Consider the following 27110-nt stretch of genomic DNA (forward strand, 5'->3'; position numbering starts at 1 on the left):
CCATGATATCACGATGCACAGTTATGTTTGTTTAGTTATGTGTATACTAGCTGATGCCTATGACTTCATATGCGTGGATTTAGGTTTTTAATAATCCCACGAGAACTTTTTGATTTTCCGCGATCAAAAGTAGCATATGTCACTTCTTAAACTATACCCATTTAAAAAATCACGTCGAACTAATTATTTTAAGTAGGTAAATTAGTTAGTCATAAGTAACTAAATAGGTACTTAGTTTACCAATGATTAATAATTAAGTAAAGTAGTAGGGTGACTTGTGCGTGGCTAGCAACGTGACTTTTCACATGCTACCTGTGAAATGGGTCATCTCTAGTCAAAACTCGACAAACACACGTTTAAAAACTGACGTGGCCCGAATTCGTTCTTTATCAACAATGCTATTATTAATTTAAATTTTAATTAATTACGTAGGTAGGTAATTAACGTAATTTATGATAGAAAAGTCTTGTATTTAAAATTAAAAACAATTTTACTTGTTTTTCGAGTTAAATAAAAACATCACCAAGCTCAGATAAAGCTTTAATAAAAAAGCCCTTGATAGAATAGTGGTTGACACTTCTGAGCCTTCTGAGCTTCCGGGGTTCAGTCTCTCTAAATTTTCAGAATCATGAGCATAGATAACACACTATATACCAATCATGAGCATTTTTAAAGTATCGTGAAGATACCTGCACAATGTTCTTACAGAATATGTGTGAAGCTGAAGTGAAGTCTACCAATACGCATTTCATTTGGTGATGGACTATGGCCTGAAGCCATTTCGCATTCTGAATTTTTCTACGAGTAGAAACTTGAAATACATAGAAAAATTATATAACTATTTATTAAAATTGTACCTACTAAATATCATTTTTTTTGCAAATTTTATTTTTCTAATTTTATGAAGTTCATCGGTGACGGATATGACATCATTTAAACCGAAAATCGATTACGGGATGAATTCAATAGGTATTTTTATAACAGGTCTGTTTGTCGATATCCGGTTCGAAGGACCAAATATAAAAACACTTTTACTCAAAAATGTATACATTTAATGTAAATATTCCCTGTTTTGGTGGTTCGGGCCTGCACTGTTTTTAGTAAAATCATTAAGATTCTGTTGTTTTCCACAATAATTTGGAAATATTGTTAAGTGTAGACGAATTTACTAATTACTAAAGTAATAGTAGACACGGACGGTATAAAATCATAAAATGCCTACGAAAACCAAGCCAACCAATCAACGTTAATAAAGAAATAAATCTTCAACTGTGTATAAAAAACAAAGAGATTAAAATAATTAGTATTCACTTTGAAAATGTGATAGTCAACTTGCTGTGGATGTTCAAACAAGTTTTAAGTTTCGTAGCTTGCTTATCGATTCAAAATAAAGCGATAGCATCGCCATCTCTCAGCACATGATAAACCTAAGAATACAATAATAGATGGCGCTAGTCGTCAAAACTGGTAAAAATTTGTTAAGTTCTACGAAAAATATTAATGATATTGATTTGTTTGTAGCATATTGTTCATTTTAATAATATCATTAGTATAGTTTTTATATGTTAGTAACCAAAGGAATAGATTTAAAAGCTGTTTAAGAGACGAAAGGTAAAATATTTGTTTGGGTTGATTTTAAATTCAGAATGGATTGACCGCGCCACCTGCTTGAAAATGTCGGTAAAGCAGTTCGTATCTCGTCGAGCATCGGTACAGCAGACGGTTACCCCCCCTGCGGCGCATCACCCGCCCCGCCCGACGCTCAGCCAGCCAGTGCGATCGAGCGACGGGCTGTGTGTACATATCGCAATACGTACAATGCGCGACGCTACGCGACTGTCATGAAGCGAACTGTGTATTACTCGATTGTAATCAGTGAAATAATGTAAAACATTACAAAAACAAACGTGCAAACGCCACGGCGAATCGACAAAACGCCCTAAAAAGTTCTCTTCCCGCCGGCCGGCGACGCGGCGCGACAACGCTTCCAAAAAAAAAGAACGAAATCTCCGATGTCAGCGCGCGCGAGGATTGTAGTGTCAGTGTAGTGTAGTTTAAAATAGTTAAATGTATAAACGGCGTGCAATGGTCGTATGAGGAAGAAAGGCACTAGGAACATTGTAAGTGCAGCGCTAGTGTTATTTAGTAAGAGGGAATCACGAATATGCGGGGTGCCCGCCCTGCCCGGAGGTTTTAATCGCGTGGGGCCGCTGATCGAACTACGGAGGTACGGAGGTCTAACCCTCGTATTCTCAGTTTTTTTTCTATCCGAGCAGGTCCCTAACCCCTTTTTTTATGCGTTCGATTTTTTTGTTTTGGAGGGAATGTTTACGAATCGATCTCTTGTAGGTTATGGGTGCCTGGTAGCTTTTAGTTTAGCGCTTTGTTTTTGTTTCGAAAAACCAACTTAAAAAAACCAAAATAACTTAAAAACATAGATAAAAGCCAAAAAATAACGCAATTTTTTTAAAGTAAATAAACAAAGTATTGATAAACTCGATAAAACAATTGAGTTGAGTATAAATAAACAAAAGTTAGTTAATAAATTGAGGTTAATCTAAAAAAACACATAGGTACCTACAAAAGCTGCTTAGCTAAACCAAAAACCTGTTTGACGCACCACCTACCGTCGGATGTACCTATACGATACAGTTATTGTACAATGTACCTACCTACCTGACTCAAACACGTATTTTATGTACCTACATACGTACCTTAGATGTACTATGCGTTCCTATTGAGAAGACCTTCGGCAAAGTACTGTAACTTGCAATCCTATATACCTAGTTACAGACACAACAAAGTGATCCTATAAGGGTTTCTTTTTAGGGTTCCGTACCTCAAAAGGAAAAACGGAACCCTTACAGGATCACTTTGTTGGCTGTCTGTCAAGAAACCTACAGGGTAGGTACCTACTTCCCGTTGACCTAGAATCATGGAATTTGGCAGGTAGGTAGGTCTTATAGTAGACATGAGGGGAAAAATCTGGAAACCGTGAATTTGTGGTTACATGACAAAAAAAATTAAATTTTGGTCATGATTATAATAATTAGTATTTTCAATTATCAAAGTAAGATAACTAAGTGGGGTATCATGTGAAAGGCCTTTACCTGTGGATCCTAAAACAGATTTTTATTTATTTTTATAAATCATAGTTTTTGATTTATCGTATATATATATATATATATATATATATATATAATACGACTGTATTACGGAACCCTCATTGCGCGAGCCTGACTCGCACTTGGGCGGTTAATTTTTTTTGAGGGGGAAATCTTCTTAAGATAACCAATCGGGTTATGTGGGATTTCTACCCACTAAAACCTTGACCGTCTGACCTGCCCCCCAATTGTGTAAAGGCTTTGTCAGACAGGATGCGTATTTTAGCGCTGCGTAGTAGCGTTATAGCGTCCCGTTTTAACGTCGCGCGAGGCTTCGTCAAACAGAACGCTTTAGCGCGCGTTAGGGCACTGACTCGACGACACCGCGCCGCCATTTCGCCATTCGCCAAAGCGTAGTGCAGATCGATAGCAGTGTGAAGAGTTTGTTCGTTATGGAGATGTCGAGTGATTCAGATGTGGAAGAATTATTACTTTTATATGCTTTATCACGGTCACAGAGAAAAAGAGTATGGGTGCACGACATCAATCAAAAGAGAAAGAATTTAGGAGAGTATCATCGTTTGTGTCGTGAGCTTGCATCACATGAAGATCGTTTTTTTACATACTTTCGTATGTCTCAAGATTTATTCGAAGAACTACATGAACTGCTCATCCCAAAAATAAGCAAATGTACCACAAACTGGAGGACACCTATTTCTACAAGAGAAAGACTTGTAATCTGTCTAAGGTAAGAAATATTTATTTTTTTAAATACATGTTCATTGCGTTATTATTATGAAAATCAATCAAAATCAGCTGAGTTGTAATCAGAAGTCGATGCTCCAAAATTAGTTACATGTAGAATATCGATTTCGCGTAGTGGTTGACGTAGCTGCTCAGGCTGTTGCAGGTATGATGAAGTACTGTTAGATAAATCTATAACAGCTACTGGGGATGAATCTTCGGGAACAGAATTGGGTACTGCATAGCAGACGGAGTCTTCGGTACTAATAATGGAATAGTGTGGTGAATTCAATATCTGGACGTTTTCTTGCAGTTCCTCTGTTTCTATGCTTGCAAATAACTTGGCTAGTTCTACTTTGGCTTTTATCTGTTTGTCTTTGGAAAAACTTTTAAATGTTTGGGCATAACTTTGGAATAGGTGATCTATGGCATCATACTCTTGTTTTTTCTTATTTTGAAGAAAATTTATAACTTTATCCATTTCGCTGTCAGTTTTTTTAATTTTCTTAGCTCGTGAACTATTTGTGTCATTTGTTTGGGGCGTCTCTAGCGGAGGTGTTTCTGGCGGGGGTGCGCTTTGTGTTCTTGGTGGAGGTGTCTGTGGTGGAGGCGTCTCTGGAGATTGAGTTTCTATAGCTGACGATGTTTCTGGTGTAGGTTCTCGAATATTTGAAGTTCTTTCTCGATCTGTCAGAGTTGAGTCAAGGAACTGTAACTGGGAAGCCCAAGGCCATTTTGTAAATTTTTTTTGCAGCTTGTCCTGTAGTACCTGCAACCTCTTTTTTGTATCTCATATAATTGTCCCTCAAGCTCTTCCATTTTTTTTTAGCTACTTCACCTATAAAATAAACATAAATTGTATTATTTTGTTTCAGGTACTTAGCTACGGGTGATTCACATCAGACCATAGCCTTCTCCTTCCGAGTAGGTCGTTCAACAGTCGGTGGTATTGTAAAAGAAGTCTGTACAGAAATCTGGAATACATTACAACCAGAATATATGCCATCGCCTACTGAAGAGACATGGAAACAATCAGAGAAGGGTTATAGGGAAACCTGGAACTTCCCGAATTGTGTCGGTAGTATTGATGGGAAACATGTCTCTATAAAGTGTCCCCAAAATAGTGGATCAGAATATTTTTGCTACAAGAAGTTTTTTTCTGTAGTTCTTCTTGCTATAGTCGATCCATGTTACAAATTCACCGTCATAGATGTCGGTAGTTACGGGCGGCAAAGTGATAGTGGTATATTCGAGAACTCAATATTTTATCGGCAATATATCCACGGAAAATCTCTGCTGCCAGATAAACCTCTTCCAGGCACCGAGGAGCCCGTACCTCATGTACTTATCGGCGACGAAGGTTTTGCTTTAAAAACATATTTGATGCGTCCATTCCCAAGAGCCTTAGCCACACAAGACGAAAGAAAAACAAATTTTAATAAAAGACTTTGCAGGGCACGTCGGGTGGTTGAAAATACATTCGGAATATTAGCACAAAAATGGCGCATTTTTTTACGACCTATTGACTGTGATGTGGACACATCAATTGATATTATTAAAGCTGCATGTTGTTTACATAATTACTTGCGAACAAAACAAGGTACAGCGATATTAACTCCGGAGTCGGAAGACGAAAACGCACCTATGCGTGCTTTAATAACTCATCGTCCAACAAATAGAAGATCAACGACTGCAGCATTCGAAACTCGTGAACAATTTGTGTCTTATTTTAATCAATAAACGAATTTTTTTACTTACCAGTTTCATTAATTTCTTTTCCGATTTGTGCCCACAATTTTGCCTTCATTGATATATCTTTATATGAACTATCCTTCGTATTATATAAGCATGGATATTTTCTAACCAATTCTATCAAATTTTCGATCATTATGCAGTATTTTATTATTATTTTACGCCTATTCACTCCGACGCTAAAATAAAATTTGTAAAAAAATACAACACCCGACGTTAAAAGCGTCCTAACGCCGCGACAGAGCGTTGCGTACTGCTAGCGCCGGCGCTCTGTTTGACGGTATTGTACGATGGTAGTACAACACATCTTAGCGTCATAGCGCGGCGTCAAGTTAACGCTCTGACGCGCGCTAAGTACGCGTCCTGTCTGACAAAGCCTTTAGAATAACCAATTCATGGCTGTCGCAATCGTCAAAAAATTCTGCCCTTTGATTGGCTGTGAAAAAATGTAAACAATGTAATGTATGTTTTGGTCTGGTGGGAGGCTTCGGCCGTGGCTAGTTACCACCCTACCGGCAAAGCCGTGCCGCCAAGCGATTTAGCGTTCCGGTACGATGCCGTGTAGAAACTAAAGGAGAATGGGTTTAATAATAACTGCCATACCCCTTCCAGGTTAGCCCGCTATCATCTTAGACTGCATCATCACTTACTACCAGATGAGATTGCAGTCAAGGGCTAACTTGTATCTGAATTAAAAAAAAAAAAACAGCGAATCAACCAATCATAGGGCAGAATTTCTTGACGATTGCGACAGCGATGAAATGGTTATTCTTACACAATTGGGGGGCAGATAAGAGTTTAAAATAAGAACGTAATTTCCCAAATTGACCAAGCTGAGTATCGAACCCGGAACCTTGTAGCTACAAGGTCACGGCAACACAACAGCTTCTGAAAGGCCTTGAAAAAACTGAACCTTTTTATATCTACCTACGAGAAATGAGTGCTACGAGATCTTTAAAAAACCGACCAAGTGCGAGCCAGACTCGCCGCACTGAGGGTTCCGTACTGCAGTCGTATTTTTTCGTCATATTGCAAAAAACTGTTATGCCAAAAATAAATAAAAATCTGTTTTAGAATGTACGGGTAAAGAAAACCCTTTCATAATATGATAACCCCACATGGTATAGTTATCTTTGAAAGTTGAAAATGCTAATTATTTGTTATGAACACTGTTTTTGGGGATGTGACCACAAATTTACGGTTTTCTGATTTTTCCCCTTACGTGTGCTATAGCTACATACCTACCAAATTTCATGATTCTCGGTCAACGGGAAGTACCCTATAGGTTTCTTGATAGACACGACAGACAGAGAGACAACGAAGTGATCCTATAAGGGTTCGTTTTGAGGTGCGGAACCCTAAAAAGAGTTCCCCGGGGATTTTTGAAAGCCTTAAATCCACGCGCACGAATTCGCAGAAAAAAATATGGCGGAGATATTCATAGTTAAAACGCATCGTATAAGAGGACATCTTCAATTCTTATAATATTAGTCACAATAACAAAGTGACATGAGATGACACAGGATGCAAATAATCCATACTGATATTATAAATGGGAAAGTGTGTCTGTCTGTCTGTCTGTCTGTCTGTCTGCTAGCTTTTCAGGACCCATCCATTCAACCGATTTTAATTAAATTTGGTACAGAGATAGCTTGCATCCCGGGGAAGGACATAGGCTACTTTTTATCCCAGAAAATAAAGAGTTTCTACGGGATTTAAAAAACCTAAATCCACGCGAACGAAGTCGCGGGCATCATCTAGGAACTAGATTCTAGTTAATACTATGTTATAAATGCGAATGTGTGTGTCTGCTTGCTTTTCATGGGCCACGGGCCACGGCCCATCCGTTTAACCGATCACGATAAAATTTTGTGTAGAGATAGCTTTCATCCCGGTGACGGTCATAGGCTATCTGTTATCCCGGAAAATCGAAGAGTTTCCACAGGGTTCTATAAAACCTAAATCCACGCGGACGAAGTCGCTAGCATAATCTGGCTCTTCTTAGTTCAAACGTATCGTATAAGAGGACATCTTTAATTCTTATAATATTAGTCACAATAACAAAGTCACTAGAGATGACACAGGATGCAAATAATTAAATAGAATACCAACAATTACGGCTAAGTTGCGCGAAGGATAACCTACATTGTTATATATCTAAAACCTAGATCTAGGAATTGCGTACCTACTACGTGATATTTCAGATCTTACCAGATGGTAAGATCTGAAACATCACGTAGTAGGTAGGTAGGTATTTTAAAACGCAGATGCGTTTTAAAATATTCATCATCATCAACCCATCGCCGGCTCACTACAGAGCACGGATCTCCTCTCAGAGTGAGAAGGGTTTTGGCCATAGTCTACCACGCTGGCCATGTGCGGATTGGTAGACTTCACACACCTTTGAGAACATTATGGAGAACTCTCAGGCATGCAGGTTTCCTCACGATGTTTTCCTTCACCGTTAAGCAAGCACTTCGAGCACTGTGATTGGCCAATTCACGGTCCACTCCGCGTCAAGGGAAACCCACCGCTGTAATGCGGTACGGCCTTTAGTTTTTCAGCCAACAACGCCACATACAAGTCCCACAAATGGCTAATGCGCGTGGCTGCCATTTTAATGACGTCAGCACTAGACTGAAGTTTCGAGCTGAGGTATATTTTTATTTCGGCTGACGTCAAAATGACGTCATTTCGATGTTAATGAGACACGGTTCCAGCGCAATAGCAATTTGCGGGACTTATATCTTGAACGCGGTACCCGGTACAAGGCACGACTGGCTGGAGCACTAAAAAAAACACTAAATAATTCAATAGTTGCCTGCAATACGAAATTTCACTGAACCAGCACGCCAGGGTTATACTTGACTGCGAAGCCCTAGTAGCTCAGTGGTTAAAATAAAATAAAAATAAAATAAAAATCTTTTTTATTCGAATAAACTTTTACAAGTACTTACGAATAGTCGGATGCATCTACCATTGGTTCGGAATGCCTTTCCTACCGAGAAGAACCAGCAAGAAACTCGGCGGTTGCTCTTTTCAAATATTTGATATAGGTATAAGATTATGCCATGTATAAAATAGTTAAGGAGAGGACTGATTGAAAAAGTCGATACTTCAAAGTTCATACCCCATTCGTTGCGTAATCTATACTAATATTATAAAGAGGTAATGTCGTTGAGTTTGTTTGTAGGGGGTAATCTCTGCAACTACTGAACCGATTTTGAAAATTCTTTCACCAATAGAAAGCTACATTATTCCTGAGTGACATAGGCTATATAATGCAGGCGAGCGAAGCCGCGGAGATCAGCTAGTCTAAATATATAAAAGGATTGACTGACTGCACAGCTCAAACCTTTAAGAGCCTCAATAGCTCAACCGGTATAGTAGTGGACTGAAAACCGAAAGGTCGACGGTTCAAACCCCGCCCGTTGCACTATTGTCGTACCTACTCCTAGCACAAGCCTGACGCTTAATTGGAGAGGAAAGGGGAATATTAGTCATTTAACATGGCTAATATTTTTTGTTTAAAAAAAAAAACCACTGGACGGATCGGGCTGTAATTTGGCATGCAAATAGCTATTATGACGTAATCCATACGGACGAAGTCGCGAGCATAAGCTAGTTTTGTTATATTTCAAAATGATAAGACAGAATACCTATTCAATGAAAGCTCTCAGTCGGCTGGACTATTATGACTTAGGCATCCTCTAAGAAAGGATTTTTGAAAATTCAACCTCTAAGGGGGTGAAATAGGGGTTTGAAATTTGTGTAGTCTACGCGGACGAAGTCGCGGGCATGAGCTAGTTAAATATATAAATAGGTAAGATGGTAAGGCTTCGCCATCGTAAAACTGTGGCATCGCGTAGTATTGTACGCGATTCCTAGATTTAGGTTCTAGATATAACAATGTAATAGGTTATCCTTCAGGCATCATCATCATGATCTACCCATCACCGGCCCACTACTGAGCACGGGTCTCCTCCAGAATGGGAAGGGTTTATAGGCCATAGTCCACCATGCCGGCCAAGTGCAGATTGGCAGACTTCACCTTTGACAGCTTATAAAAGACCCGTTTGCGTTTGGAACTCTCGTAGCCTCTCAGTTTTAAGTTGAATTATCGACTTCACATTTGAGAACATTACGGAGAATTTTCAGGCATGCAGGTTTCCTCATGATGTTTTCTTTCACCCTTAAAAGTTAAAATTAAATAGGTGATAGCCTAGTGGTTAGGACGTCCACCTTCTAATCGGAGGTCGGGGGTTCGATCCCGGGCACGCACCTCTAACTTTTCGGAGTTATGTGCGTTTTAATTAATTAAATATCACTTGCTTTAACAGTGAAGTAAAACATCGTGAGGAAACCTGCATGCCTGAGAGTTCTCCATAATGTTCTCAAAGGTGTGTGAAGTCTACCAATCCGCACATGGCCAGCGTGGTGGACTATGATCTAAATAAGAGACTGAGAGGAGACCCGTGCTCTGTAGTGAGCCGGCGGTGGGTTGATCGTGATGACTTATGAATAGTCAGTAAGTACCTTTATTATAAATGCGAAAGTGTGTTTGTTTGTTGATTTGTTGGTTTGTCCTTCAATCACGTAGCAACGGTGCAACGGATTGACGTGATTTTTTGCATGGGTAATGGGTATAAATCACCTGAAGAGTGACATAGGCGCCGAAAATCAAAGAGTTCCCATGGGACTTTACTAAAACCGAATTCCACACAAACTAAGTCGCGGGAATCGGCTAGTGATTTATAAAATCCGATCATTTTACAAATCACCGTATTATACAATGCGAGCAGTAACACAGACATAGCATTACACATTTCGTCACTCTGGTCTACGAATTACACACAGATTTCACTCACAACAAAAACTGCCTCGCTCGGGAGTCGAAGCGGCTACATTCCACGGGTCAGCGACCCCGCTCGGCCGCGGGTTGATATATCGTAGATTTAAAACCGGTCAAGTTCGAGTCAGGCTCGCGCACCGAGGGTTCCGTACTACAAGCGTATTTTTTTCGACATTTTGCACGATAAATCAAAAAAAATTATGCAAAAAATAAATAAAAATTCTGTTTTAAAAAAAGCCGTTTCATAATATGATACCCCACTTGGTACAGTTATCTTACTTTGAAAATTGAAAATACTAATTATAAAAGTTTCATGACCACATTTAATTTTTTTTTTGTGATGTAACCACAAATTCACGGTTTTCTGATTTTTCCCCTTACGTAGTCTATAAGACCTAGCTACCTCCCTATGATTCTTGGTCAACCTGAAGTACCCTATAGGTTTCTTGACAGACAACGAAGTGACAAGGCAAAGCCAAAGGGAAGGGTTATGATTTTAGCAGGCTATGTATGTACGTTTGTATCAATGTGTATTCCACCGTAACGGCTCAACTATTGGGCCGATTTTGATGAATTAGGTGTTCGAAAGTAAGAATTGATTCGTTGTTATAGTCCGGATGACACAGGCTACATTTTTTACGAAAACAATCGATCTGACTGATTATTTTTGCTATTGCATTGAGTGAGATATCAAATGAAAGAGCAATGCATGCATGCAATGCATGCTGATCTTTTACGAAAAACGAGCCGAAGCCAACGCTTCTGTCACAAGAAATTTTAAGCAATTTCTTTCTTTGCACCTCCATCTAAAGTTCTTTTAAAATAATGGTAACCCTTTTGAGGGTTTATTCCCGTTGCTACTTTCAACTTACCTATCTAGTATCTTATTCTACCACGAGCTAACAGTGTTTTGGTGTGCGCAGATGTCGGTGGGGCTGCAGCGGCGCGTGCCCGCGCTGGACGAGGCGGGCGGCGTGCCGGCGGCGTGGAAGACCGCCGAGCCGCCCTTCCCCGCCTTCGCGCCGCCCGCCGGCTCGCCCGCCGGCCCGGCCTTCGCGGCCTCCCCCGCGCCCTCCACGCCCGGCCCGCCCGGCTTCGCGGGGCCGTACGCCGCCGCCGGCCCCTTCGGCTCGCCGTCCGCGCGCCCCGGCTCGGGCGGCGGCTTCCCGCCCGGCCCGCAGCAGCCGCACTTCCCCGGGCCGGGCTTCGCGCCGCCCGGCTCGCCCTTCCATCCGCACGCGCCGCACCCGCCCATGCCGCCGCACCCGCACATGATGGCGCCCTTACCGCCCCCTGTTGACAGGTGAGCCCACTCGATACTTGCCATTTTATATTTCTACCCTCAGTCTCTAGCTTCAACTATGCATTACTATGTACTACATATTTCTTCGACGAACATTCTAAAGCTGTGCGAAAAAATTAATCGCGAACCAAAAACACGACGTTTCGGTGGTGAATTGCGTGTAGTTACGCTGCGGTTGAATTATGGGGCCGAACTTTATGACAGTCCGGCCCTGTGTAGGTGACGGATTGTCTCCAGCGCGTCATATTCGCGATCTTAAATACTCGGAGTCGTGAAACCCGGCCCGGTTTACGCGGCGAGTCCCCGTCCGGCCCGCAGCAGCCGCGCTTCCCCGGGCCTCCACTCAGTCTCATTTACCTACTACACATTCCTTCGACGAACAGAGTAAAGCTGAAAATTTGCGCTGTATGTTCTTGTGCAACAAGGCATACAGCATAATGCTGAGCTGGGACCCTTTTTCGGGTTGTGCCACACATGACAGTTTGTTCCGGCGCTTCTTTTGTTTTTTCTCAGGTGGAAGAAGCGCCGGAATAACCAGCTCTTAGTTTTAAGATGTGATGTGTGGCACAGTTTTGTAAATAAACGTCTTTTCTTTCTTTTCTTTATTTATTTATTTCTTTCTTTCTGTGCGAAAAAATAAATCGCGAACCAAAAACCAACACGAGCGACGTTTCGGTGGTGAATTGCGTATAGTTACGCTGTAGTTGCATTATGGGGCCGAACTTTATGACAGTCCGGCCCTGTGTTGGTGACGGGTTGTCTCCAACGCGTCAGATAATATCTTACAGTCTAACTAAAATAGTTTACTATCTGAAGGACGACTTACGAGATGTTGTGAAGAATGCATTCAATGCGGCGCGCGACGTTGCTTCGTTAAACTAATTAACGAATAAAATCTACTTCGTTAAATTAACGAATAAAAGAGTTAAATTAATTAACGGATAAAAGATATATTACTATTTACTTCGTTAAATTAATGAATAAAAGATAACTTTATTTTATTTAATAAGAAAAGCACTAGACCATGACAAGCAAGAACTATAAGTAGGTAAACCAGAATGTGATCGAAAATACGGAAAGTCTGACTCGCACTTGACCGGTATTTTTTTGTGATGTATAAAAAAACACGTTTTTCGGATTTTTTCCTTTTTTTATAATGAAAATATTACAATAAAACTTTTTTTTTTTTAAAGAACTTTAAAGACTTTACTTTTACCCTTTACTTGTGCTATAAGACATTTCTAGTTTCACCATCATGATCAACCTATCGCCGGCTCACTGCTGAGCACGGGTCTCCTCTCAACGTGAGAAGGGTTTTGGCTATAGTCTACCACGCTGGCCATGTGCGGATTGGTAGACTTCACACACCTTTGAGAACATTATGGAGAACTCTCAGCATGCAGGTTTCCTCACGATGTTTTCCTTCACTGTTAAAGCAAGTGATATTTAATTGATTAAAACGCACATAACTCAGAAAAGTTAGAAGTGCGTGCCCGGGATCGAACCCCCGACCTCCGATTAGACGGCGGGTGTCCTAACCACTAGGCTATCACAACTTCACCACTAGTTTCACCATGATTCTAAAATCTAAGTCAACGGGTAGTACCTTATAGGTTTTGGTTCCTTTGACAGCCAACAAAATTAAATCAATAATTAATTAATAACATTTAATATTTAATGAATTTGTGATAATAATTACTTATTAGAATTTTATTTATTTATTTATTCAACTCCTTAAATCTAGCATTTAGCTTTTGTATAGAAGCAAGCGTTACTTTGCGGAAGTCCATGATATACAACGAACCAAAAGCCTAATTTGCTGTAATCCGCTGAAACAGGTCGAATCTGTATGACGCAACATGCAGCATGCGAAATGTAACGCCCGCCCTCCCACTGCTAACCATGCAGGAAAAGCAGCCACTCGGCAAGCAATACGCACCACCACCACGCAGCACCACACAAATCCCAAAACATACTCGACGCACGTTTCGCCCCGACACCGGAGCATCCTCAGGAGATGTAGACTTTACAGTGTTTTGGGATTTGTGTGGTGCTGCGTGGTGGTGGTTGCTTTTCCTGCATGTATAGCAGTGGGAGGGCGGGCGGTGCATTTCGCATGCTGCATGTTGCATCATACAGATTCGACCTGTTTCAGCGGATTACAGCAAATTAAGCTTTTGGTTCATTTGTGGTAGCACGGAGTATGAATGAAACGGCTGCTCACATATTTACAAGATATAATCCAGGATAAACACAATTAATATAACAGACGAAATCAAGAAAACTGGAGCTCGGTGCTCGACAGTGATGTGTCGGTCTTGGTATCTGAGGAGCGAATGTGGCCCCTGGATTTCGCCCAGGGCCGCAGGATTTTCGAATCGCTCCGTATTCAAATTTCCGTTCTAAGTGGCAGCTGCGATGTGAAATGTCTTCTTTACAGCTGCCAGTCTTAGAAGAGGCCGCATGCCTCTACATCACCCCCCTACGGAGTAAGAAAGAAGAGAAAAGAAAAAAAATTAATAAATTATTTGCTAAGCGGCTTGATAGGGAACGAGGAAGCGAACCTTACGACCGGAACGCGTGGTGACAGAAGGTTGAGATGGTTGAGAAGGTTGAGAAGGGTGAGAAAATTGAGCAGGCAAATCAACTTGAGGGGGTTGAAAGATATAAGCCGGTTTTAAACGATCAATGGTTACTGCCATTGGTTTGCCTTTCACCTCAATTTTAAAATTTTTTTCATCACGTTCTAACACTTTGTATGGACCAGTGTATGGCTGTTCCAGTGACTTCTTTGCTGTTCCTCGACGCAAGAAAACGTAATCAGCGGAGGATAAATCCTTCGGAATGTAAAAAACTGGTTTACAACGTCTCGACGAAGGAGTCGGAGATAACTCTGACATATGATTGCGAAGCCTATCAGCAAAGTACGCCGGGTCAGAAACATGATCGTTATTAGGTGGGTTGAAAAATTCACCCGGTAATCGTAAAGGTTCTCCGTAGACCAGCTCCGCACTGGATAATCCAAGGTCTTCCTTCCATGCGCTCCTAATACCTAGGAGTACTAATGGTAATACCTCGGTCCATTGTGGGTTGGCATGGCACATAATGGCCGCCTTGAGCTGTCGATGCAGCCGCTCTACCATACCGTTGCACTGAGGATGATACGATGTCGTCATCCGATGCTGTGCGCCGGTCAACTCGACGATCTTCATGAAGAGATGCGAGCTGAATTGAGAACCACGGTCAGTAATTATGGTAGTTGGACACCCTAGTCTCGCTACCCAGCCAGCTAAGAAAACGCTAGCACATGTTTCTGCGGTAATGTCTGGCATTGGAAATACCTCAGGCCATCGTGTAAAACGGTCAATGACTGTGAGGCAGTACCTAAAACCAGAGGAATAAGGTAAGGGACCTATTATATCTAAATGAATTACAGCAAAACGTTCAGATGGTGGAGTAAAGGTTGATAATGGGGCAGATGTATGCCGAGTAATCTTCGAACGTTGACAAGCCTGGCAAGCTCGTGCCCACATCCGACAGTCCTTCTGTATGGATGGCCATACATAACGGTCCATGACTAGGCGAGCAGTTGCTCGAACACCTGGATGACTGAGGTTGTGAAGTTTCTCAAAAATGCTCCTCCTAAACTGTGGAGTAACGTAAGGACGGGGTTTTCCCGTAGAAACATCACATACCAGTTTAATATTTGTACCAGGTACCGTTATGTAGTCTAAATTCATGGACGTTTCCTTGCGCAGGCTTTTCAATTCTTCATCGGAAGCTTGTGACTGCGCGAGTGCAGCGAGGTCGTCTTCTAAAGAGATGCTCTCCACACGTGAAAAAGCATCGGCGACCAAGTTGTCAGCACCCTTTACGTGCTGAATATCCGTAGTGAACTGTGAAATAAATACTAATTGATTTAATTGTACAGGCGGAAGTTTGTCACGCCGTTGAGTGAAAACATATAATAAGGGTTTGTGGTCAGTATAAATGGTGGCATGTTGACCTTCAAGAATGTGCTTAAAATGTTGCACGCTTTCATAAACGCCTAGAAGCTCTCTGTAGTAAGCCGGCCATTCGGATTGCTTCGCAGTTAGCTTTTTGCTAAAAAATGCAATTGGTTGCCAACCCTTATCAACTTGTTGTTGTAAACAAGCGCCAACATGTGAGCTAGATGCATCGGTAAATAACCCGAGTTGAGCATCAGCGACTGGATGAGCTAGCAGAGTGGCGTTAGCTAAACTCTCCTTGCACGAGTTGAAACAACGCTCTAAGTCAGGCGTCCAAATAAACGGCTTCGCACCTTTACCTTGAATGGCTGACAGAGCATCAATGAGTGGAGCCTGGTACCGAGCTATGCCCGGTAAAAACTTACGATAAAAATTCACCATACCGAGGAATCTTCGAACACCTTGTACCGTCTTCGGCAAGGGAAACTCCTGAAGATCCTTGATGCGCTCAGCTGGCGCACTTATGCCAGCGGCGCTGATTTTATAACCTAGGAAGTTTACTTCTGAAACATTAAAACGGCATTTATTTTCGTTTATTACAACGCCGTATTGCTCTAAGCGTTTGAATAAAATATGCAAGTGATCTGCGTGTTGCTGTTGATCCTTAGAAAAAACAAGAATATCATCCACGTATGCAAAACAGAAATCCAGACCTCGAACAACTTCGTCAATGAATCGCTGAAATGTTTGGCCAGCGTTACGGAGTCCAAAGGTCATGTAAGGAAACTCAAACAGACCGAAAGGTGTTATAATAGCTGTTTTACAAATGTCATCCTTTGCAACGGGAATCTGCTGGTAAGCTTTCACCAGATCAATTGTGCTAAAGACTGTTGATCCACGTAAATTATGGTTAAGATCGCCTATGTGACGCACGGGATACCTGTCCGGTATCGTGCGCGCGTTTAAAGCACGGTAATCACCGCAGGGACGCCAATCGGCATCTCCTTTTGGAGCCAGGTGCAAAGCTGAAGACCAGGGACTATCGGAAGGTCTGGCAGAGCCGCATGCTATCATATTTGCGAACTCTTTCTTCGCGATGGCTAATTTATGTGGGCCCAGGCGGCGCGGACGACACGATACCGGCGGACCATCCGTCGTCCGGATGTAGTGCACCGTGGTATGTTTAATCTCACGCACAGGACCTGGAGGCCTTAAAATAGTAGGAAACTTAGACAATATTTCATGCTTACCCTTTATGGTCCTTACGCTAACCTGGCCATCCGTAGCTATGGATGCCATATGAGAAAGACCGGTCGTGTTGTCGATCAGCCGACCGCTTCTACAATTTGGCAATAAATTAAAATACGATAAGAAATCGGCCCCTATAATAGCGGTGCTAACATCGCATATTATAAAGTTCCACTTGAACTCACGGCGAAGACCTAAATCTAACAATAAAAGAATTGTACCATATGTTTTAATATCGCTGCCATTTGCGGCGCGCATGGTATACTCGGTAGGCTTAAGAGGTTGATCAATCCAGGTCACCGGGTAGCACGATAGATCAGAGCCAGTGTCTATTAAGAAACGCAATTTAGACTTAACTTCAGTGACAAATAACCGGCGACTGTCAACCGGACAGTCAGGCATCGCCCCTACTGACTGTCTCTGGCGTTTTCCTGCTCTGTGTAAGAGCAGGGTTTGATGCATTTCACGGCACGTGAAGAATACTTTCGATGGTACCAGCACATCGCTTCGCCACCATTGCTCTGCGATCTGTGCGGAGAAGTTGATTTAAAACGACCTCTAGATCTACTCCTAGTACGTCCACGATGATCCCTATTTCTGCTTAGCGCAGCAACCTGTTGTGTTAACTCCTCAATGCGTTTGAGAAGTGAAGACAAACTGGGATCAGATGAACTAGCAGCGGTAGAAGGTGCCATGATGCCAGGGGAGACCTCTAAAATTTTGTCCGCTAATTCGGCGACCTTATCCAATGAAATTTCGGACTGCGCGGCTAATATGGCTTGCAAATGTTGTGGCAAGCGGCGCATCCAAAGTTGTCGCAAAATATTTTGGTCGGTCAGTACGTGACCGGCCAGTGACCGCAAATGGCGGAGAAACTGGGACGGCCTACGATCCCCTAGCACTTCGTCATTGATTAGCTGCCGGACCCTCTGCTCCTCTGACGTGGACAACCGACGGATGAGCTCCTTTTTTAAAAACGCGAAACGGTCCGCCGGCGGGGGATGAGTGATGATGTCCTCGACCTCACCAATGACCCGTGAGTCGAGTTGAGCAATAACATAATTAAATTTTGTTTGGTCTACTGTGATACCTGAAATCTCAAATTGCGCCTCGACCTGGGCGAACCACACTACGGGGCGATCTGCCCAGAAGGGAGGAAGTTTCGCCGCAACCTTACAAATTTTGGAATGCTCCGTAGGGGCTTCCGTCACGGTAGCCAATTTGGTACGGAGCGATTCATTTTCCTCCATTAGAGGTAGGGCAGTATATTAGAATTTTATTTATTGAAGTGACAATAGGAAAAATCTTGCATGCCAGAAATGGTCGATTACATTGATACTTACTTTAAAATTTATTTATTTATTAATTTTAGTGATTTAAAAAAAAAAATTACTACCATTGTCACATATTGTATTCTAGCAAAATAATGGATTTATGATCAATTTAGACCACATTTTAAAAATTCCTTTAAGTTTAATATTAACCTGTAAGTTATAATTTAATATAAATTTAGTTTTAATTTTGTTATTATTTAATTTTTCAAATGTTTAAAAAAAGGAAATTGATATTTTAATATTCGAACGCGAAATTAAATTTACAAAATCTATTTTAAAAATATTTTATAACTTAGAATATAAATAAAAAAAATATTTTATAACTTTTTTGATTCAATGAAGGTTTTAATTTAATATTAAGCACAATAGATAATATTATATTATGTATTACTAAATCAATAATCCCTAAGTTTATTATTAATTTAATAATTAAAAAAGTATACCCAATTACTTATTATATTTTAAAATTCGAACGCGAAATTCGACTTACAAATCGTCGCGGGAAAAAGGCACCCGTTCCACGCCGATGCTAAAAATCGCGAAATTATCCTCCACAGAGTAAAATAAAACGCGCCTGTGTGCGTGAGGCGAGTGTTTGTGTGAGGCCATAAAGTGTGTTTGTGTGGGTGCACAAATAAATGTAGGTGAATGCTTGGTATGGGTATATATATTTTGAAGCGGCGGTACTGGCATGTTGACAAGTGGTAATTAATTAATAATTATGTGGTTTTTTTTATTAACAATCAGTTCGCCCCAAAATTCTTATGCTCGCTTAGTTTGACTTTTTACCCGACTGCGGCGAAGCCATAAAGGAAGGTTATGTGTTTGACATGTACACGTCGGAAATATCTGCGCACCTCGCTGGAATGCGCTACCACGCAGCTCGCCCGTTTTCGCCTATTCTGTACCGGTGCCAACGCAAGCGCGTTGCATGTCACTAAGCCAGGTTCGTAGATATTTCCGATGGGTTGTATGTCAGTTCGTAACTACTCAGCGGCTCAACCGATTTTAATAAGTGATACGTCATTAGATTCGTCTGGATGGCACGAGTGTCACTGGCTAGACACATAAACTACTTAAACAATCAAAATGGCGGATTTATGCTTTTTAATGTTGTAGCTTAAAAAAATGCAGTTAAAATCGTAGTTTAGGTTTTTTGAAAAGTTTTTTATCTTGTTTCTACATAACTAGCGACCGCCCGTGGATTCACTCGGTGAAAATACCTGTTAGGCGCATTTTGGAAATTTATAATTTTTAAATTGTCTCTAGTCGGGTTTGGTGGGAGGCTTTGGCCATGGCTGGTTACCACCCTGCTAGTAAAGCTGTGCCGCCAAGCATTTCAGCGTTCCGGTACAATATGTAAAAACCGATTAGGGGTATGGTATTTAGGATTAGGGTTATGTTTGTATACTCATCCGTATTCGGTTCGTATCCGTGATTCTTCGAAGTGCCCGTCATGGAAATACGTACTCATTCGATTCCGTATTTTTACGGAATCTGGCATACTGAAACTGGTCTGCCTAAATGCCTGAACAGATTTGGACGTATAGGGTATCGTTAGAATCCATATATCATGTCGAGTGACACTGGCTTTAATTTTTAAAAATATAAAAACTGGCTTTTAATTTTCTAAAAATCAAAAGTCAATATTGCGGCTGTATGGCGCAATTTTTAAATGTGTTTTTTTTACTTTTTAGTTCATTTTTAGGCAGGACAGTCACGTTTTTTAATTTTTTAAATTACGACTTGTTTATAATATCAGGTACTCATTAAACAAAGCGTATGCAGTTCTGCGGTCGACAGTACGCACCCACCCCGAGTACCACCTATACCGTCTATCTATGCTACGTACCGGCACCGCTTCGCCCAGTGCACCTTGACCCGCCGCGTCCCCCGCGCGTCCTATAACCGCGTACGATGTTACGCTGGCGGGTGACGTTACACGGGTCAACGGTGGCTGGGCGGGTGTACATAAGTAAAGACTATAGACTCGCTCGCTCGAGTGTCGTCTGCCCGCGCTCCGATCAAAATCATTCCAAATACTAAATGGTTTGACGTTTTCTCCATAATATTTTTTTAAATTTACGTTCCATTTTTAAAGCACCTAAGCTATAAGTCCCACAAATTGCTATTGCGCTAGAACCATGTCCCATTAACATCGAAACGACGTCAGCCGAAATAAAAATATACCATCAACTCGAAACTTCAGCACACTTCAGTCTACTAGTGCTGACGTCACTAAAATGGCAGCCACGCATATTAGCAATTTGCGGGACTTATACTCATTCTCGTTTTCTTCACCTATTTTTTTTTAATTTACGTTCCATTTTTAAATTTTAAGCTATCAATTGCTTTATGCTTTATAACGGTGAAGGAAAACATCGTGACGAAACCTGCACGTCTGAGAGTTCTCCATAATGTTCTCAAAGGTGAGTGAAGTATACTAATCCTCACTTGGCTAACGTGGTGGACTATGGCCAAACCCTTCTCATTCTGAGAGGTGACCCGTGCTCGGTAGTGAGCCGGTAATGGGCTGATCATGATGATATATTACACTGTAACTAAAATACAGTACGCGGCCGAAAGTAATGTACATGAGCCTTTATAATTTTGACATTTCGGCTTTGTAGAGCGTCGTCTCTGTCACTCATAGCTATGTGCCGTTTTGTCGGTCTCAACGACAGAGACAACGCTCTACGAAACCGTTATCTCTTTCTAAAGCCCGATGTGCAATATTTCCCGCTAGGTAGGTTCTGTAGAGTTATCAACCAACCTCACCTAGGTGATCTAAATATATAAAATGAAAAGGTGACTGACTGACTGACTGACTGACTGATCTATCAACGCACAGATCAAGCTACTGGACGGATCGGGCTAAAATTTGGCATGCAGATAGGTATTATGACGTAGGCATCCGCTAAGAAAGGATTTTTGAAAATTCAACCCCTAAGGGGGTGAAATGTGGGTTTGAAATCGCGCACATAAGCTAGTAGGTATATAAAAGTATGTATAAAAGAGTAACTTGTTGAAGTTCACTTAAAATTATATACACAATCGCCGCCTTAACCTATATTTAGGTATGAATAGTTAACTGAGGGGTAAACACGTGGCGAGGGTGGCGCCACCCCCTCGCCGCGCTGTCACCCTGGTACTTGCGCGCCGTATTTATAACAGTTCTATGGAAATATGCCATAGGGAATTTATGGGGTTTTTATGGTATAACTACCGTGATAGCCTAGTCACCTAGTGGAACCTCCTATTCAGAAGGTCCCGGGCACCAATCCGCACTTGCCCAGCGTGGTGGACTATGGCCAACGGGCTTCTCATTCTGAGAGTTGACCCGTCCTCAGTAGTGGGCCGGCGGCGATGGGTTGAAAGTCAATTCAGTAACTTTTATCAAACGTCAAAAAGCGCGCTTAGTATGCAAGCCACAGATATGTCCAGATTTGCAACTAGCGTGGCCCCCTCAGTCCCTCTCGCTCAAGCAGATTTTCATACTTGTGAAATGTCATTCCTTCTACACTTCACGTTGTTTGTCAAATAATCACGTACAAATACATTTTGACAAACAAAAAAAGTGGCCACGGTGATAAGGACAAAACATAATCATTTTGTCACGTTCTAACAAGAGCTTAAATGCATTTAGCTATCTCGCTCTAACAGTAAGTGTCACAATAGGGCGACTTCTAACAGTCCTTATTCTGAGACTAGCTTATGCTCGCGACTTCGTCCGCGTGGACTACAAAATTTCAAAACCCTATTTCACCCCCTTAGGAGTTGAATTTTCAAAAATCCTTTCTTAGCGGATGCCTACGTCATAATAGCTATCTGCATGCCAAATTTCAGCCCGATCCGTCCAGTAGTTTGAGCTGTGCGTTGATAGATCAGTCAGTCAGTCATTCAGTCAGTCAGTCAGTCAGTCAGTCACCTTTTCCTTTTATATATATATATAGATGTAAGCTTATTTCAAATTTCAGAGCCTCAATAGCTCAACGGGTAAAGGAGTGGACTGAAAACCGAAAGGTCGACGGTTCAAACCCCGCCCGTTGCACTATTGTCGTACCTACTCCTAGCACAAGCTTGACGCTTAGTTGGAGAGGAAAGGGGAATATTAGTCATTTAACATGGCTAATATTCTTTTATAAAAAAAAAAAAAAAAAAACTGAAATGTGACGTCAAAATCATTTGACATGCTTTTTTTAGTTTAATCGATAATTCAAAATGGTTATTACACTTAAAACTGACGTAGATTTTATGTATTTTGGAAGACCCTCTAATTAATAATCCCTGAGATATTTTTTTAACACGGGCAAATACCCAAATAGTTCTACGGATTTTCCACAATATGGCGAGGTATTTTATTTTTCTGGACAGGATCTACATTATATCCAATAATATGTTCATGAGTAATTACGTAAGGGTGGCCTGTGAAGAATTCTTTTATCCAATAATGTCGATATCGATAAATTGCATAGCACTATTTTTATTCTATAAAAAAAACCGGCCAAGTGCGTTTCAGGCTCGCGCAACGAGAGCTCCGTACTACAGTCGTATTTTTTTTGACATTTTGCACGATAATTCAAAAACTATGATGCAATAAAATAAAAATAAAATCTGTTAGAATCCACAGGTGACGCCCTTTCATATGATACCCCACTTGATATAGTTATCTTAGTTCGAAAATTTAAAATACTAATTATTAGTTTATGAACACAATTTAATTTTTTTAGGGTTCCGTACCTCAAAAGGAAAACCGGAACCCTTATAGGATCACTTTGTTGTCTGTCTGTCAAGAAACCTACAGGGTACTTCCCGTTGACCTAGAATCATGAAATTTGGCAGGTAGGTGAGTCTTATAGCTGACATTAGGGGAAAAATCTGAAAACCGTGAATTTAGGATTAGATCCCACAAAAAAAATTAAATTGTGGTCATGAACTAATAATTAGTATTTTCAATATTTGAAGTAAGATAATTTTTCCTTTTGAGGTACGGAACCCTAAAAGACGTACGCAAATATACCAAAAAAAATATCGCTAAATACGTTTTTTGTTGAACATTTTAAAATATTTACTTACAATAATTTTTAGTTTTACATAACAACCACACAAGTAACAATTTAACAGGTTTAACTTAACCGCAGTTTATCGCGCGACCTCCGCAGCCGGTCAAGGACGGCTGCGGCTCGATTAATCAACTCTGACATTTCTCTCGCGTTCTGAAACTTTTCAACTTTCCACAGACAACATGAATTTTTTTTTGTTTTTTTATTTTACGTTCTGAAAAGTTTCGAATTTTACACGTGACTTTAGGTGGCACTGATTCTGAGCACAACCTAATTTAAGAGTATTCACATGCTCTTCTTACCAATGTAATATGAAAAGGACAGACACAGTTTGACAGTTTTCAATTTAATTTTTAGATGGTAAAACCCGTGATTTTAGCGCACAGTCGCGAGCCTACTGTTTAAATTTGTAGCGTGCAGTAAAATTTAGAGTCTTTAAAAGTTCATGTTCTGTCCCTTTTTAGCATTGCTAAAAAGAAAAGGATGCAGATGTATTCTAAATTTAGTTTAGAGAAAGACAACGGAATTGGTGCCAATGGGGCCAATTCTCTGGTACACAATTTCTAAACCTAAACTAAATTAACAGGTCTAAATTTAGTCTATCCTTTTCTGCAAGCAACATTATGAAAGGGATAGCTATAGATTTAGACGTATCATTTTAGTTTAGTTTAGAGATTGTGTACAACGGAATTAGCCACATTGTTTTCATAAAATTGGCTCAGTGCATTTGAATTTACAGTGCGACAAGGCTCTTTTGGCGCGTGGCGAAAATCGGAACTAACGTTGCCGTCAAGTGTCCCCTTTGTTCGTTGTTTGTTTGTTGTCCTCCAACAGCGCCCCCCTGTCAATGTCGCTCAAGTGCCAAGAGAGCCTTGTCGCGCTGTAATCAACTCTGAACATTTCTCTCGCGTTCTGAAACTTTACAACTTTCCGCAGACATGTTTTTTTATTTTTTAGGGTTCCGTACCTCAAAAGGAAAAACGGAACCCCTATAGGATCACTTTGTTGTCTGTCTGTCTGTCAAGAAACCTACAGGGTACTTCCCGTTGACCTAGAATCATGAAATTTTGCAGGTAGGTAGCTCTTATTGGTGACATTTGGGGAAAAATCTGAAAACCGTGAATTTAGGGTTAGATCACACTAAAAAAATTAAATTGTGGTCATGAACTAATAATTAGTATTTTCACTTTCGAAGTAAGATAACTATATCAAGTGGGGTATCATATGAAAGGTCTTCACCTGTGCATTCTAAAACAGATTTTTATTTATTTTTATGTATCATAGTTTTGAATTATCCTGCAAAATGACGAAAAAATACGACCGTAGTACGAAACCCTCATTGCGCGAGCCTGACTCGCACTTGGCCGGTTTTTTTTTATTTTACGTTCTGAAAAGTTTGGAATTTTCCACGTGACATTAGGCGATATTATTGTTTTGAGAGAATTGGCTCGGTGCATTCGAATTTAGGCACAATTGGGTATTTGACTACATCAAATATAAATTATTTCTCAGTGATTATTAAATAGAGGGTCTTCCAAAATACGTAAAACCCACGTCTAAAAAGTACGTCATTATGATGTGACGTCACATTCCAGTATTTCATAGAATATTGCATCGGTACTAAGTGCGCGTTTTGACGTTCGAAAAAAAGTTAATGATTTGACTAGTTGTCAAATACCGTATTTTACCAATTTAGCATTATTCATGATAACTTGTAATGAGGCTTCTATATCTATATAAAATGTTATTTGAATGCAAAAGATTGTTTATTTGTTCGTTTGTTGTTGTAAAGAACTAATTGACTTTATTTTAGGGTTCCTTACCTCAAAAGGAAAAACGGAACCCTTATAGGATCACTTCGTTAAATTGAGGTCATGAACTAAATAATTAGTATTTTCAATTTTCGAAATAAGATAACTAGATATATCAAATGGGGTTATCATATGAAAGGGCTTCACCTGTGCATTCTTAAATAGATTTTTTATTTATTTTTATGCATCATAGTTTTTGAATTATCGTGCAAAAAGTCGAAAATACGACTATAGTACGGAACCCTCGCTGCGCGAGCCTGACTCTCCCTTGGCCGGTTTTTATTAAACCCAAACCCCTTTGGTTTCTACACGTCATCGTACCGAAACGCTATATCGTTTGGCGACATGGCTTTGCGGGTAAGGTGGTAGCCACGGCCAAAGCCTCCCACCAGAGCAGACCAGAGAAAATTCAGAAATTATAAAACTCCAAATTTCCCCTGCCAGGAATCGAACCCGGGACCTCCCACTAATAAGACCACAGTGCTTACCACATCGCCATCAGGGAGGTCGTCATAATTTAATTTTTTCATTAAAATTGACAACTTTTTAATGATACGTCACCGCGTCCGGCCTATCATCGATATCTATAAATCTCTACATCACAACACTATGTTTATCTACCATTAATTTAAAAAAAACTTACAATTTAAAAATAGAACAGCACAAATCACAACAATACTTTTAAAATTATTTATCGATATTTTAAAAATAGAACGCTAATTCACAAACACAATTATAAGCCACTGTTTAAAAATTTATTAACTCGTAGGATTGGCATTCCAGTTTTAAAATAGCAACAACTCATTCACAAAACTCGACACTGGCTCGGCACGCACCGGACCCCTATTTAATAATAATTTGTCCGTCCCTCTCGCACCCGTACACCGGTGGTTATGTCTGTCTCATTTGGGAATGTAAATGAAAAATCAATGGTGCACTTGTCTCTTCTGACGTTTTCTTTGCTTGTTAGTCTGTGGATTATTATTATTGACAGTTATTTTATTTACTTCCTTCTCATTATTAAAATATTTTAATAATAATTTTTTTTAATGCCATACTTTGATTATTATTATTATTTTACTTATTTTATATAAGTCCTGCAAATTGCTATTGCGCTGGAACCATGTCTCATTAACATCGAAATGACGTCATATTGACGTCAGCAGATATAAAAATATACCTACCTACCATCCGTTCGAAACTTCAGTCTAGTGCTAACTGCTGACGTCTAATACCAGCCACGCGCATTAGCAATTTGTGGTACTTATATTCTAATAATTATTTTTAGGGTTCCGTACCTCAAAAGGAAAAACGGAACCCTTATAGGATCACTTTGTTGTCTGTCTGTCTGTCAAGAAACCTACAGGGTACTTCCCGTTGATCTAGAATCATGAAATTTGGCAGGTAGGTAGATCTTATAGCTGACATTAGGGGAAAAATCTGAAAACCGTGAATTTAGAGTTGATCACACAAAAAAAAATTGTGGTCATGAACTAATAATTGGTATTGAAAAGTTGAAAAACTTTTGAAGTGAGATAACTATATCAAGTGGGGTATCATATGAAAGGTCTTCACCTGTACATTCTAAAACAGATTTTTATTTATTTTTATGCATCATAGTTTATGAATTCTCGAAAAAATACGACTGTAGTACGGAACCCTCATAGCGCGAGCCTGACTCGCACTTGGCCGGTTTTTTTAAATTCTATACTTTGATTATTATTGTTTTACTTATCTTTGTATTCTATAAGTCCCGCAAATTGCTATTGCGCTGGAACCATGTCTCATTAACATCGAAATGACGTCATATTGACGTCAGCCGAAATAAAAATATACAATCACCTCGAAACTTCAGACGTCACTAAAATGGCGGCCTTATATCAGTACCCTTATTATAAATGCGAAAGTGTGTTTGTTTGTTGGTTTATTGGTTTGTCCTTCAATCACGT

General features: G+C 40.4%; 4 protein-coding genes across 8 annotated transcripts in view; 2 read left to right on the forward strand and 2 right to left on the reverse strand.

The window, feature by feature from the left end:
- Positions 1 to 7846, reverse strand: part of Cog7 (conserved oligomeric Golgi complex subunit 7) — a 145450-nt gene extending 137604 nt beyond the window's left edge. Inside the window, exon 1 of the mRNA XM_069507511.1 lies at positions 7837 to 7846. The gene's annotated coding sequence lies outside the window, so the exon portion shown is untranslated. The remainder of the gene's footprint in view (positions 1 to 7836) is intronic.
- Positions 1 to 27110, reverse strand: part of LOC117994071 (zinc finger protein 271-like) — a 166921-nt gene that overhangs the window by 98428 nt on the left and 41383 nt on the right. The gene's annotated exons all lie outside the window — the stretch shown is intronic.
- Chi (LIM domain-binding protein 2 Chi) overlaps positions 1757 to 27110 on the forward strand; it is a 54783-nt gene continuing 29429 nt past the window's right edge. The window contains exons 1-2 of one of the 2 annotated variants that reach the window (XM_034982275.2): positions 1757 to 2227; positions 11376 to 11755. In XM_034982275.2, the coding sequence (XP_034838166.2) occupies positions 11376 to 11755 (380 nt within the window). In that variant the 5' untranslated portion in view covers positions 1757 to 2227. The remainder of the gene's footprint in view (positions 2228 to 11375; positions 11756 to 27110) is intronic. The other variant, XM_069507541.1, reaches the window with a different exon arrangement.
- Positions 3357 to 5609, forward strand: LOC117994358 (uncharacterized). The gene is made up of 2 exons (XM_034982273.2): positions 3357 to 3852; positions 4724 to 5609. Exons 1-2 carry the CDS (start codon positions 3557 to 3559, stop codon positions 5586 to 5588), a joined length of 1161 nt encoding a protein of 386 aa, XP_034838164.1. The 5' UTR covers positions 3357 to 3556; the 3' UTR covers positions 5589 to 5609.

This window comes from Maniola hyperantus, chromosome 26 (genome assembly GCF_902806685.2).
Source record: "Maniola hyperantus chromosome 26, iAphHyp1.2, whole genome shotgun sequence".
Lineage (NCBI taxonomy): Eukaryota > Metazoa > Arthropoda > Insecta > Lepidoptera > Nymphalidae > Maniola > Maniola hyperantus.